The sequence below is a fragment of the Neomonachus schauinslandi genome, chromosome 7 (genome assembly GCF_002201575.2).
Source record: "Neomonachus schauinslandi chromosome 7, ASM220157v2, whole genome shotgun sequence".
Lineage (NCBI taxonomy): Eukaryota > Metazoa > Chordata > Mammalia > Carnivora > Phocidae > Neomonachus > Neomonachus schauinslandi.
Window position 1 is genome coordinate 83667539 of NC_058409.1, and position 14433 is coordinate 83681971.

General features: G+C 34.3%; 1 protein-coding gene across 1 annotated transcript in view; it reads right to left on the minus strand.

Moving 5' to 3' along the window:
* Positions 1 to 14206, minus strand: part of TMEM232 (transmembrane protein 232) — a gene marked incomplete at its 5' end in the record, with an annotated part of 218900 nt that extends 204694 nt beyond the window's left edge. Inside the window, 3 exons of the mRNA XM_021695786.2 lie at positions 855 to 960; positions 2404 to 2515; positions 14079 to 14206. Of these exons, the coding sequence (XP_021551461.2) occupies positions 855 to 960; positions 2404 to 2515; positions 14079 to 14206 (346 nt within the window). The remainder of the gene's footprint in view (positions 1 to 854; positions 961 to 2403; positions 2516 to 14078) is intronic.
* Positions 14207 to 14433: the final 227 nt, after the last annotated feature.

Below are 14433 nucleotides of genomic sequence, written 5' to 3' on the forward strand. Positions count from 1 at the left end.
GATCATGCTTTTGTCTACATGCTACAATTAAGCCTTACAGTTAACTATTTGTTGTCACCAAAACCACCAAAGCCAGGGGTGTTTATTTCAATATCATTTAAACATTTAATAGAGGTCAGGCTGTGGATAGCGCTGTGATGAAAGTGCCATAAAGGCAAGTTAAATACAGAATTGTTCTTATTCTTCCTGTTGCTTGAAACCTCCCAGATAGCCCTACAGAACTCAATTTACATGGGGAAATACTCTCTGACCTCATATGGTTAACATTCTAAAACTCATTTTAAAAGGCCTACACATAAAATTCAGATAATGATAGAAGGAATTTTACCTGCTTAAAAATAATGTTTTTTTCTTTCTTTTTTATTGGTTGGAGGATGGTTTGGAAGGAGACATATAAATGAGAAGTGATAAATGAAAAGGTAATGAGTGAAACGGCTGTTTAAAATAAGTGGAAAACAAAGGACCATTTGGTTAACGTTTTATGAGGAAGAATTATAAAATGCCAAAACAAGTTTCTCAAAAGTATACTGCCTATTGTAATTGAAAATCACTTCAATGACATTTTATATTACTTTTTAATTAATTACTAATTTTAGAGAAAAGCAATGAAGACTGTGCTGAACAAAAGTTTTTAAAACAATTTTGTAATTAAAAAGTTGAGCAGTCAAATTAATAAATTCAAAATTACAAAAGGAGCTTTCACAGTAAAACATTACCAGATATTTCGATAGAGAAAGGCAAATTTTCCTTGACTCCTGCACAATTTCTAAATATTAAAGGTCACAAATTATGCCTTTTCTGCTAATCTAGAAAACACTCAGGGTAACTAAGAAGAGCTTAGTAAGAGTACATACCATCTTGGATTTCTCCTTTGCACTGAGCGAGATATATTACTTCCGTCCATGCAGTAGGAAGATGTACATGCTTCCCACAGCCTAAGGTTTTGAGACCCAATTTTCTCTGTTATGGGGAAGCATGAAAAAGGCAAATCAAAAGGTATAGCTTCTTACAAATTTATTTATTTGCTTATTTATTTTGATTATCCCTTAACTATATTCTGAAAGTCATTCTATGAGGCTATGCTCTATAGCCAGTTTATATAAAACTTTAAAAATTTTTGCTTTTATTATTTTTATTTTTTATTATTTTATGTAAATTGTATTAGTGCTGAAACATAAAGGATGTTTGTTAATATTCTGAGTTATATCATTAGTTATTTGCTAAAAATAATTCTCATTCTTTACTTTCAAGGGTTTACTTCTACCTCATTACCCCACCAAGAGAATGCATCTCTGATTCTAGAAGGAAAAGCATATTGAATGTGATTCAACAGAAATTAGCTTAATGCCAATTGGCTGGAAAATTCTGGCTACTTCACTGTGAATGGACTAAAATTAATGAACATGAAACAGATACCAAGACTGCCACTCTTCCCTTAATGGGCCCACTCCTGGGGTTTCCCCAGGGAGCAGTTAGCCAATTGGACAGAAGCTCACTGATGAATGTACCTGCTAGCACCTCTCAGCATGCATACGTACCAGAAGAATATTCTTTTTCTAATCAAATTTTTTCAAAATTTAAAAATATGTGAGCAACAGTGAACTGAAATACTGGGAAATAACAACCACCACAACAAAAAAGATGGCTTAATTTATGCTCCAGTTTGTGCAACCGTTATTTCATGAATTTTTTTATATTATGTATGTTGGTAATATGGTATATATGTACCATATGTATATACACCTATACCATATATATATTAGTACCATATATATGTATATTGGTATTATGTATATTTGGTAATACGTATATTATTTCTTTGCCTAACATAAACTGGATCTAATGTAAGAAAAGCAAAACAAGGACTTATTTCACTTCCTGTCTGTTTTGATATGTTTTTGAAAATTTAGAAATTAATGGCATACTCTTAAAGACTGTATTTTCTTAAAGACTCTTAAAGACTATTCACTGTTAGGTGAATAGTTTGTTACAGAGAAAGAACACAGTATACTGTGCATGTATCATGTGAAGGTTTAGGGAAGCTTCCTTTCTTCTTTGGGACACATGATATCTCAGTCAACCTTTTTTTTTTTAGGAAAAAGTGGAATTATTATAATCGAGAATTTATTTGCCAGCCTTTCATATTTTGTGGTGAACTCTTGGACTAGTGTCAACAGTTATATTCTTCAGTAATTTATGGAGAATCTTCACCTAAAAAAGCCATTTGACATTGAATTATTTGGTTGTAAGCTTTAATTTTACTTTGCGTTAGTATCTTTAATGATACTTAATGATTTTAAAAAGGTATTTCTTATTTTTACTTTCGATATTTTAGAACATGTAACCACCCACCGACTAGAACAGAAAGTCCATATATTAAATAATCAAATAGTGTACTATTACCTTACATCTTAGAATGTTTTTTCTAGCTAGGTCCAACAATTCTTTCTTCTCTTTTGGATTTTTTGTTTGGTTGAATCTCAAGATGAATTCTTTTGTGATTGAAAATGATGGACTAAACCAAAAACAAATCAATAATTATAGCTAACAGTTCCCAAATTTTAATTAATCAATATCTAGGGGCTAAGTGTAACTATTTTCTTTTGAAAAAGTACTTTACCTTAATAAAAATGTTTCATACACATACAGAGAAATCAGTAAAATAAAAAAATATATATGTGTACAGCACTCCTAGATTGATCTAATCATACTCTTGGATTAAGAAACATTATTCTCATGATGTAAAAGAATTCTGTAGCCTCTGTAAGAAAAGTTTCTGGAATGGTTGCCAGAAGTCTTGTTGGTATATGCCTCCTTCATAGGTAAAACCCAGCACAGCTCCAATTATGTTGAAGACTGATTTATCTCCTCACATATATCAGTATTGATTCAATTTAAGCTAAATTTTTATTCCTTCCATGCAAGTGAAATCAGTCCAACTGTGGCTGAAATAAATGAGCAAGGGAGGAAAGATGTATGTGGTAAGGTCAGAGAGGTGACAAGTAGCCAGATTAACTCTGGATGAGATGAGAAGTTATTGCAGGGTTTTGATAAGAAGAATGGCATGATTTAACTTAAGTTTTAATAGGATCATTCCAATGTCTATTGAGAGTTGGAGTGTGGAAAGGTGGGAGGTAGCAAGGGAGGAGGCACATGTATACTTCGGTGAGATGGAATAGTGGCTTAGATCAAGATGATAGCAATGTCAGTAAAAAGAAGAGTTTAGATAATGGGTATATTTTGACATTAGCTCCAATAAGACTGCCCAAAGAATTAGAAATCAGCATGAGAGAAAAAAAAAAAAGAGTCATGATTGAACTGAGTAACTGGAAGGATGGAACTGTAATTTTCTGAAAAGGGTAAGATTGGTGGAGAAGCAGATTTGGGGTGAGGGTAGAGAATAAGTTCAATGTTGGATATATTATGTTTGAGACAACCATAGCCATCCTAGTGGAGACATAGAATAGGCAGTCAGATATATGAATTTGAATTTCAGGGGGGGGAAGTTCAGGCTAGATACAACAATTTTGGAGTCATTATTGAGTCATTAAAGACACATGTGGTATTTAAAGTCTTGCAAATGGAAAGGAACCCCTGGGGAAAGTGCAGAGCAAGTAGACAAGCATTTCAAAGAGAAGTGGGAAAAATAAGCTGAGGGTGTATGCAAGAGAATGAGTAGAGTGATTATAACGATATACCACAGGATTTAAGAAGGGCATTGGATCAAAAGTGACATCAGATGAATAGTGAATAGGTAGTAGAATCAATGAGCTGTTTATTTGTGTGGTCTAATAACTTTTGGGAGTCATACTATTAGAAGGAGTGGTCTGGAAAAATAAAACAAATTTTTGTAACAACTTATTATATTCAGAATTTACTGAATTAGTTGCTTTGTGGGATCCAGGGAAAAAAATACATGAATAAAAATCAGATTTTGCCCCTGCATAAGTCACAGTCCTATTGAGGAGACAGATGTATGTAAAAGCAATGACAGTGCCTAATGATCACAGAATAAGCAGAGGTACTGACCATCTCCTATTAGACTTGGAAGTGGGGATACAAGGATGAAATAAAAAGCCCTGCCCTCATGGCGCTTATAGTAAAATAGAGGAATAGTTGAGGTGTTAGCACGCACAAACTCTGCTAGAACTGGGCATCTTGAAATGAGTTAACATCATTCTTGATTTCGTGTTCTCTATCTCACTCTTGCCCTTGGACACATCTGCTTAGACAGATACAGTGTAGGTTGGCTAAAAACTCTTTGTCAATAGTAATCTGGGATGACGTATCTTTGATCCTCATGAAGAGTTCAAAATAGCTTTAATCTTCCCATTTGTACAGAGTGCTTTGGGAATTACAAGAAAGCAACGAATCCTTGAAAACATGGAAAGTGAATGCCTTTGAGCTTTCTTATAGATATTGAGTCCCTTAATTGGTGTCCCATAGCTCATGTCAGTAAATATTTAGTGGGAAATAAATATAGCTATTTGAACCGTCTAGCCTATCACAAATAAATTTTCTTTTCAAATGCCTGTATGCACTCTCTAAAGCATCTTTTTTGCTTCTTAGGAGTTTTTTGTGTATCATTATATGATAATCTGTGTAACAACCTCATTTTATTTCTTCACACATTCTACTTTCTTCAAAAATAAATGTAATGTGGGGCGCCTGGGTGGCTCAGTCGTTAAGCGTCTCCCTTCGGATCAGGTCATGATCCCGGTGTCCTGCTCAGCGGGAAGCCTGCTTCTCTCTCTCCCTCTCCCACTCCCCCTGCTTGTGTTCCCTCTCTTGCTGTGTCTCTCTCTGTCAAAAAAATAAATAAAAGCTTTTTAAAAATAAATAAATAAATAAATGTAATGTATTGCAAGTATATAATAAGTGCAGTCCTGTGGAACAGGTAGTAAATAAAGAACATCATTCTAATTTTACATATAACAAAAATATACTTTGTATTAATACCCTACCTAAACTATTTATCAGAACTTTTTTTCTTTTTAGCTGACAACGCATTCGTTCAGTAAATATTTAAGAGAAGTCTCTTACGCACAAGATATTTTGCTATATACAATGAGGACTAGAGGAGAAACCAGACTCAGCCTCTGAAAATTCCCAATCTGGAGGGAAGTGAGATGCAATAAAAAGATGTACTAAAAAAAAATGAAATCCTGTAGGATTTTGGAAGTAGAAATCATGATTCCAATGTTTCCTAGTCATATAATCTTTGCTTAATCACTTAATCTGTGTGAACTGTCATTTTTCATATGTGGAAATGAGGACAAAATCTTGTAGAATTCTGAAAAGTATCAAATGAGTCTGGCTCCCAGTACATATCAAGTGCTGGATAACTGTTAGTTATAAGCATTACTGTTTGGGGTTAAAGATTCAGAAAAAGCTTCTTTGCAGAAATGGCACTTGAGCTATAACAGGAATAGCAAGGAACTGGAATATGACAGAATAGCAGCTGTCCTTCCGAAATTCTTTCTCTGCCTTTTCTTTGGCACATGATCACGTAGCTACTCTATATTTCCCAGTCTTTCTGGCTGCTAAATACGGGCACATGGCTAAGCTAGTGGGATATGAGCAAATGTAATATATGCAAATTTTAGGTCACCTTTAACTTAAAGACATACCATCTTCTCTAGAATGATGCTTTTTTCTCCTTCCTGTGGACTGGAACACTAATATAGTGCTAAATCAGCTTTGATTAGGCAGAAGAGTACAAAATCCTATAAGATAAAGAAGGTCCTGAGTTTCTCACTGACCCCAAAAGCAGAGCTGTCCTGTCAGCCTAGACCCACTGACTTCTTATGTCAGATAAATACATTTCTATCTTATATAAGCCACTGAAATTAGAGGGCTCTTCCTATAGTTGTTTCAAATTTACCCTAATACAAATAGGACCAAAGAGAAAAAATAAGAATTTTAACCCAGCATAGACAGACGGAATGCTTAAAATCATGATAGGAAATGAAGACGGAAATTCTGGGTTGAGAACAAACATAAATGGCATTGAATGGTGGTCCATGGCAAAGATTTATAGCTGCCTACATCAGTGTCTATTCTCCTCCTTTTCTTATGAAAAGACTCTTTCTTGCAGTTAGGTGTGCCTGTATGTCTGTTTCAGCCAGTAAATGTAAGCAAAATTCAGCTAGTAATTCTGGGACGTTTACTTAAAAAAGGGCACAAGCCCTTCTGCCATTCCTCTATTCTGCTGCATGAAGCACGACTGTGATAGCTGGAGCTTCAGTGCCACAATAAACCATGAGATGGCCTTACGTGTGAGCCACGTGCAGCAGAGCAGCTAGTTAGATGAAACCTAGGTCCCAGATCACCATACCAGCTCTGGACTGATTACATTCAGAGAAAAACTTTTACTTTATTTAAGTGGCATTGCTATTTTAGATATTCTTAGTTGCAGTGGGTGCTAATTCTATATTATGCACAGACGTTTGAGTTTTATTTAATAAGTAAGAGGGAACTATTGTGCAGAAGAGTTAAGAGATTATACTGTACTTTAGGATGATTAAACCGAAAGTCATCTGTTGAATGGGTTTAAATGAGGAATGACTGTTGGTAAACCACTGGGCAATTATTTCAGCAATTTAGGTAAGAAGTAATAAACGTCTGAACTGCAGTTTGGGCAGTACAAATAAGGAAGAGTAAATGAGTATGAGAGATTAGGTGGAAGCTAAATCAATAGGGCTTGATGACTAATAGGATATGAGAAGATTTGTGAGGGTAGACAAAGATAATCTCGAGGTTTTGAGCCTACACAATTAGTAGTAGAGAACTGACATCAAATAAGATGGAGGAATGTGGGCAGATGATCTGTGCTGTTCTGGACAAATGGCTATCATTTACCTGTGAGGCATCCAAGTGGAGAGGTCTATAATCCAAACAGACTTGTGAGGCAGGCATTAGGAAGTGGATAGGATATGGAAGTAAAGATTTCAGATTCATTTACTATCAGTGATACTCACAGCCACAAAACTTCAAGAGGAAGAATATGGAGAAAAAAAATGGTCAAGGGAGATCTTTGGACAGATCCCACAGTTAGAGGCAAGAGAGAAAGAAGAAACAATAAAATAATAGAGATTCAGGGAAGCACTACAATGGATTTCAAATATATGTATAATTTGGGGTGTAAATTCCTTCTCTGAGAATTGTTCATTACTCATAGTCCCTATTGAACCAATGGGTCCAACTTCTATGCTAGTACTATATGACTCCACCTCCTTAACTGTAGCTGATTGGGTCACAAAAGACATCTGAATCAAGCTAGCAATCTAATCCTGTCTCTGGGGATTTTGAATAATCAGCTGATATTTTAATTAGCTGATGTGAAAGCTGAATGGTCATATAAAGCCAAGAGGTGGCTTTTGCTGAGAGGTCATTCAAGACAACAAAGCATCCCAAAGCAGAAAGCTACTTGCTCACCATTGTAGCACCCAATCAATATGTTGGATACTTTACAAATGTGTAACCAGAGCCCCTACCCTTTTCATGTTTATAGTCTAGTGTAGATGTGGACTACATCTGTCAAAGTTGACCATTTTATCTCCAGTATCAGTTAGAGAACATAATGAGTACTGAATGAATGAATGAGGCCTGGCTATGCCTTCTGCTCTCAGGTTCCACAAGACAACCCTGTATCCTTCCATTACATTTTCCTTTTGCTTGAGTTAATTTGAACATGTGCCTATTCCATGCAAACAAGCAATTCTAGACTGAGATACCAAAGAACAGAATGAAGATAAGGAGCATGACCAAAAATACACATCTGCAGGGATATCAAAACTAAGGACAAAGAGATCATTAGAGTTAATGTTTAGAAAGTCAGTGGAAACCTTTGAGGGTAGTTTCACAGGGTGCCTGGGTGGCTCAGTTGGTTAAGTGACCAACTCTTGGTTTCGGCTACGTCGTGATCTCAGGGTCATGTAATCAAGTCCTGCATGGGGCTCCACGCTCAGCACAGAGTCTGCTTCAGATTCTCTCTCCCTCTCCCTCTGCCCCTCCCTCCACTTGTTTTAAAGATTTTTTAAATCTTTAAAAAAAAAGAGTAGTTTCACTAGTGAATTACTGATACTGAGTTGAGTTTAGGGATAAGAAAAATCTGATACCTGAAAACATTCCACAAAATGCAAGGCTATAAGGTCTTCATGATTAGTACCTGTATTGGCCATAAATATTGTATAGAGTCTCAGATTGACTTGACTCCTATCTGCGTGATTTTCATGGCTCCAAACAGTGAGCTGCCCCTCCTCCTTTACATTTAGAGTAGCCACGTGCTAGATGACACAAACTGGAAGTATGGATGAGTTAGCACCTATGGAATGAATCTTGACCAAGGAAAATGCTAGACAAAAAGCTACAGATCAGATGAATAACTCTCCTCATTTCTCCATTCCATGGACTACTGTGAGATGTGGCTTCTTCTTGAAACCTGTCTTCATAAGTCCCATTATGCCAAGTATGGACATGTCTGCTGTATTTCATTGTGGCAAGTTGTGATTTAGTGCTCCAGGTAATAATGCATCAAGGTTTCCCACCTCATTTTCCTTTTTTTTTTTTTTCATCTTTAGCACATTGACCTTGCATACCCCAAATAAAGTATTAGAATTTTAATCTTCTGCTTATATTCTGCCTTCTAGAGACTTGGGCTAAGACAGCGGTGTAAGCCCAAGTATAAGAGGACTGTAGTTTCTATGATTTTGCAAGACTTTACATACTTTGTACAGATATTTTCATCAGTAGCTACTGATCTCTCATTTGGGGTAATACATTCTTAAAAGAAGCTACATTTAATTGTATGTCTTCATGCTCTTATGGCCATCCATTTCCTAAGTCACCATATTTTTGGCTAAATCATCTGTAGCCATCCCTAAATGCTACAATATAGATGTCTCAGGCTAAAATTAACAGACCTGATTACAAGGTCTTAACCATTTAGAATTTCACTTAAAGGCTTATAATAATTCAGATAAATGAAAAACACACTATAGATAAAATAAACAAATGATCAGAATATAAATGTAAGTCTAGAAAAGTTTCTTCTTGCTCCTGACAGAACATATTTACAGCCCATACTACAAAGCTATATTGTATTATAAATGTATGCTTATCAAAATCAGTAACATTATATAGATATGTACATATAGAGCATTTTAAAATATTTAGAGCATGTATTTGCAGAGCACATTTTACTAACTATAAAAGTGTCAAAAATATAAATAAAAAGGAAAAATTTCAGGTTTAGTAACATTTTAGGAAACTTTGAAGACTACAGCCTCCCAGATATAAAAAATAAGCAGCTTCTGTGAGAAAGATGTAAAATAATGTAACACTTGACTAAATCTTCCTAATGTAAGACTTACATTCCCTTTTATTCTTTCCAGTCAGCTAAAATAAATGTATGTATTTGATATAAGTCTTCAAAATCCTCTGGTCTTCTCCATCTCTGAGATGAAGGAGAAAAAGCAAAACAGACTATACACAATAAAATAATTTTAATTATAAAAGAAAATCATGACAAAATAGTATACTTTGACCCAGTAATCCATTGTAAGATTGTGTGATTTTCTCTTTGGTCCAGAATGGACTTCAGTACCTCATTTGAAGGATTTACAGGGAGCCCTAACTGTGTCTCTAACAGAATCCACACTAGGCCTGCAAAAACGCATGTTTCTAAGGAAGAATAAGTGAAGCAAATACAGTATGAGGTATATGACAATTCATGTGACACCTAAGAAGGAAAACAAAGTTTATGTTCCTTCATTCAGGAAGGTCTCTGCTTCATCTGAAACAGCTGGTGCCAGAAATAGAATCTGGTTTCCCTTGGTACAAGGGGCCATGGAGACAAGACCAAGTATGTTTTCTAAGTGACCATGCAGTAAGCAAAAGCCAGGATTTTCAAGGTGCAGGAAACCCGGACTCCCTCCACATTGTCTGATTAAACACCTAAGGTAAAAGCAATAGGAACTAGTCCCTCTCCCCGACCCCAGGGAGCTGTAGAGAAGGCTGCCTTAGTGCTCAGCAGAAAAATAAAGAGAAAGAAAAAAGTATGTGCGCGCGCGTGTGTGTGTGTGTGTGTGTTGCTGAGATCAGTCTCAGTGCAGATTTACACCTCAGGCAGATTTTAAAACTCAATGGGAAAATTGGTAACAAGAGAAGTACACATGGAAAACGTCACATACCAGAATAAATTATTCAAAGTATAGTAAAAAGAGACCAAAAAAAGGAAAATGGAGACGAAAGAGTGAAAGAGTGAAAGGTCAATATACAATGAGATGATCTAATACACATTTAGTCAAGACTCTCAGAAGGAGAGAAAATGAGTTGTCAAGGTAATTTCTGAAAAAACAGTATCTGATAACTTTTCAGGAATCATGACACAGGCCACAGATTTAAAAGGGTTGAGAGATCCAAGCAGAATAATTTTTTAAAATTACATTCTGACACATCATAGTAAAATTGCAGGAAATGTAAGACAATAAGAAATTTTTGAAAGCACTCAAGGTGGGAGGACACAAATTAATATTAAAGAAATAGCATCAAAATTTCACCTAACTTCTCAACAGCAATAATGGAAGCAATGAGTGGAATGTCATCAATCCGCTAACGGGGAAAAAATGGAATAAAAGTGATAACAGACCAAAGATAATTCCATATTCAGTTTTAAATTTCCTTCAAGAATAAGAATAAAATAAAAATATATTCACACTAACAGAATCAGATGTTCTCAACAAAAAATTCTCATAAAGGAAAATTTTAGAAGTTGTATATCTGACAAAAGACAACGTCTAAGAAGCAAAAAGGAAGGGAAAACAAGGAAAGTGATTAACAGTAAATAAAATATAAAAGAACATTAACTACTTAAATTAGTAATGAAGTCTAGTGGAATTTTAAAAAACCACAAATTAGAATTATATTGCCAGATAAGGTTTGAGGACATTAACTATACTTAATCATGAAATGTTAAGAGTGTTCTTTTTAAATCAGGATTGAGATAAACATGTTCAGAATCGATAAGAGAATTTAGCAATATAATTGCATGTAAAATCAATGTATAAAATTCAATTGTATTTCTCTCTTCTGGAAACAGCTAGAAAAAATCTATTAAAAAATATATGTGTAAAACATATAATAGTATAAAAATACCACATACAGGGTGCCTGGGTGGCTCAGTTGGTTGGGCATCTGCCTTTGGCTCAGGTCATGATCCCAGGATCCTGGGATCGAGTCCACAGGGAGCCTGCTTCTCCCTCTGCCTCTTTCTCTCTCATGAATAAATAAATAAATAAAATTTTTAAAAATTGGGGCGCCTGGGTGGCTCAGTCATTGAGCGTCTGCCTTCAGCTCAGGTCATGATCCCAGGGTCCTGGGATCGAGCCCCACATCGGGCTCCATGCTCCGCAGGAAGCCCGCTTCTCCCTTTCTCACTCCCACTGCTTGTGTTCCCTCTCTCACTGTGTCTGTCTCTGTCAAATAAATAAATAAAAATCTTTAAAAAAAATTTTTTTTAAAAATTGACAAGGCTTAAAAAAATACCAAATACATGGAAATAAACCTAACAAAAGATGCACAGTCCCCCTATGAAAGAAACATTCAAACTTCATTGAGAAAATTGTACAAATAACTAAATAAATGGAAGTTATATCTTATTCATAAGTTGGAATCCTTATTATGATAAAGATGTCATTATCCTCAAATTTATCTATAAATTCAAAAAAATCCATTAACCAATCCCAACAAGTTTTTGAAAAAAATATGACACGCTGATCCTAAAAATAATATCAACAAAGAAGAACAAATTTGGAAAATCGGTCATGTTGACTATTGTTATTATTAAAATGATGGTAATTAAGGCAGTATGGCATTGGTATAGAGACAAATAGATCAGTGAAACAGAATAGAAAAGCCAGAAACACCCATTATATGCAGACACTTGATTTATGCAATAGTTGTACTAGCAAAATATTGGAGAAGGATGTTCTTTTCAAAACATGGTGTTGGTCAACTAGGTATTTACATAAAAAAGGAAAATTAGACCTGTACATAACACCATTAACGAAAATCATTTCTACATGTATTACACGAAAGACAAAACAGTAAGTTTTTTTAGAAAATCATGTATAAGAATATCTACATGATCTTGAGGTGGACACAGATTTCTTTTTTTTTTTTTAATTTTTTTTTTTTTAAGATTTTATTTATTTGCGAGAGAGAGAATGAGAGACAGAGAGCATAAGAGGGAGGAGGGTCAGAGGGAGAAGCAGACTCCCTGCTGAGCAGGGAGCCTGACGTGGGACTCGATCCCGGGACTCCGGGATCATGACCTGAGCCCAGGGCAGTTGCTTAACCAACTGAGCCACCCAGGCGCCCCGAGGTGGACACAGATTTCTTAACCAAAATACAAAAATGACTAATCACAAAAGACTGAGAATAAGTTCTGTTCACTAAATGGCATATATCCCATGATCCAACAATTCCATTCCCAGGTATGTACCTTAGGATATGTGCTAGGATGCTCAGTACAAGAATGTTCATGAAAACATTGTTCATAATAACCGTAAACAGGAAATAATTGAAGTGGCCAACAAGAGAAGAATGAATGGATAGTTCACAGTATGTTAATGAAATGGACTAATGGAGTGAATAAACAAAATCAGCAATGAAATCATAAAATCTTAAAATCATAATGACTATATTAATTTCCAGGACTTCTGTATGATGAAAGGCATCACAAAAACAAAGTTAAAAGACAAGCCACAGACTGAAAGAATTCATAACAAATATTTAGGAATATCAAATATCGATAAGAAAAAACACAAAAATAAATTGGAAAATATATAAACAGATAACTCATAAAAGTAATTCTAATGGTAACAAATATTAAAAGATGCTGAGTCTCATTAGTTATCAGAGATTTAAAAAAAAAACTAGTTATCAGGCAAGTGCCACTTGTGGCCTATTACAATGACGAATATGAAGAAGTCTGACAATATCAGGTGATGGCAAAGATGGGGGAGGTGATACTTTCATATAACTGGTGAAGACAATGTAAACTCTAGAGACCAAGAGCATTAAGTAAAATTCAAAAAGTGAGGAATAAAAAATCCCACTCCAAAGAAGCACTTACCCAGGTATACAAAGAGAAATATATAATGATTTTCACTATAGCACTGATTCATTGGCAAAAATTTGGAAAATAAGTAAAACAAGAAGTATTCATTTAAAGTAACACTATACAGCCACTAAAATGAATGAAGAAATAATTATCAATAATAAAACATAATTATCGGTATGGACTGAATTAAAAACATAACATCGACTTTTAAAAAATCAAGTCACAGATAAATGAGTTAGGTATAATTACATTTATATTTACATGGAAAATGCAATTTTATATTCATGCATATTAAAGTAGAAAAATGAACAGAAATGATATATACCACAATTATTTTAGTTGGGAGGGCAGGTGGTCAAAGAGCTTCACATTCATCTGTTCATCTATTCTTTATTAAAGAAAAATATTTGAAACAAACGTAGCCAAATGTCACCATGCAAGTTTTCTTACATATTCTATAATTCTCATTTTTAAGTTTTTAAAAATTTCTTAAAATCACACGCAATCTTTAAATTATCAACAAGCCTTGATCTAGTAACTTCATTTTAAAAACTTTATCCCAAGAAAATAATTTGAAATGCAGAAAGACACTCTATTTTGGCTTAATTTGAAATAGCAAAGGACATAGAAATAACCAAAGTGCTTCACAATATAGTAGTTATTAAATGCTTTCTCTTATGCATTTCACAGATTATTATGGCAACTTAATAGACATTTATAATTATAGAAAAAATGCTTATTTTAAACAAAAAGTGTAGAATTTAAAATTTTAGAAAGATATGATCACTATAAATTATGAATATTTATTTTAAAAATAGTAAATATATAGATGTACATATTTTAGAACTATATGTGATTTTAAAGAAATTATTCATAATATTCTGTACTTTTTAAATTCTATAATGCATATGGGTCTGCTAGTTTAATAAAATGAAAGTTTTTTCAGACTTACTTTGATTTATGTTTCCTTCTTTTCCTTAAATTTTGAATTTTAAACCTCAAGAGTTTTTCATGATAAGAGGAAGATATCACTCCTAATTTATTAATCATGGGTGATTTGTTAACAGGCATATTCACAGATCATAAACCTAAAGAAAAATATTAAATTTTATGTTAGAATACAAATGCACTTATAGTACCAAATAATACATAATATGCAAATTCATGATTTGTGGGGAAAAGGGTGGCAAGAAGGAAAACCAGGCTAAGAAAAAAATTACAGTAAGGAAGAATTTAAATTTAAATTTAAAATGTCAGACCCAGGAGTCAAACCCAACTTTGAATTGAAAACCCATGTTCTTTCTATT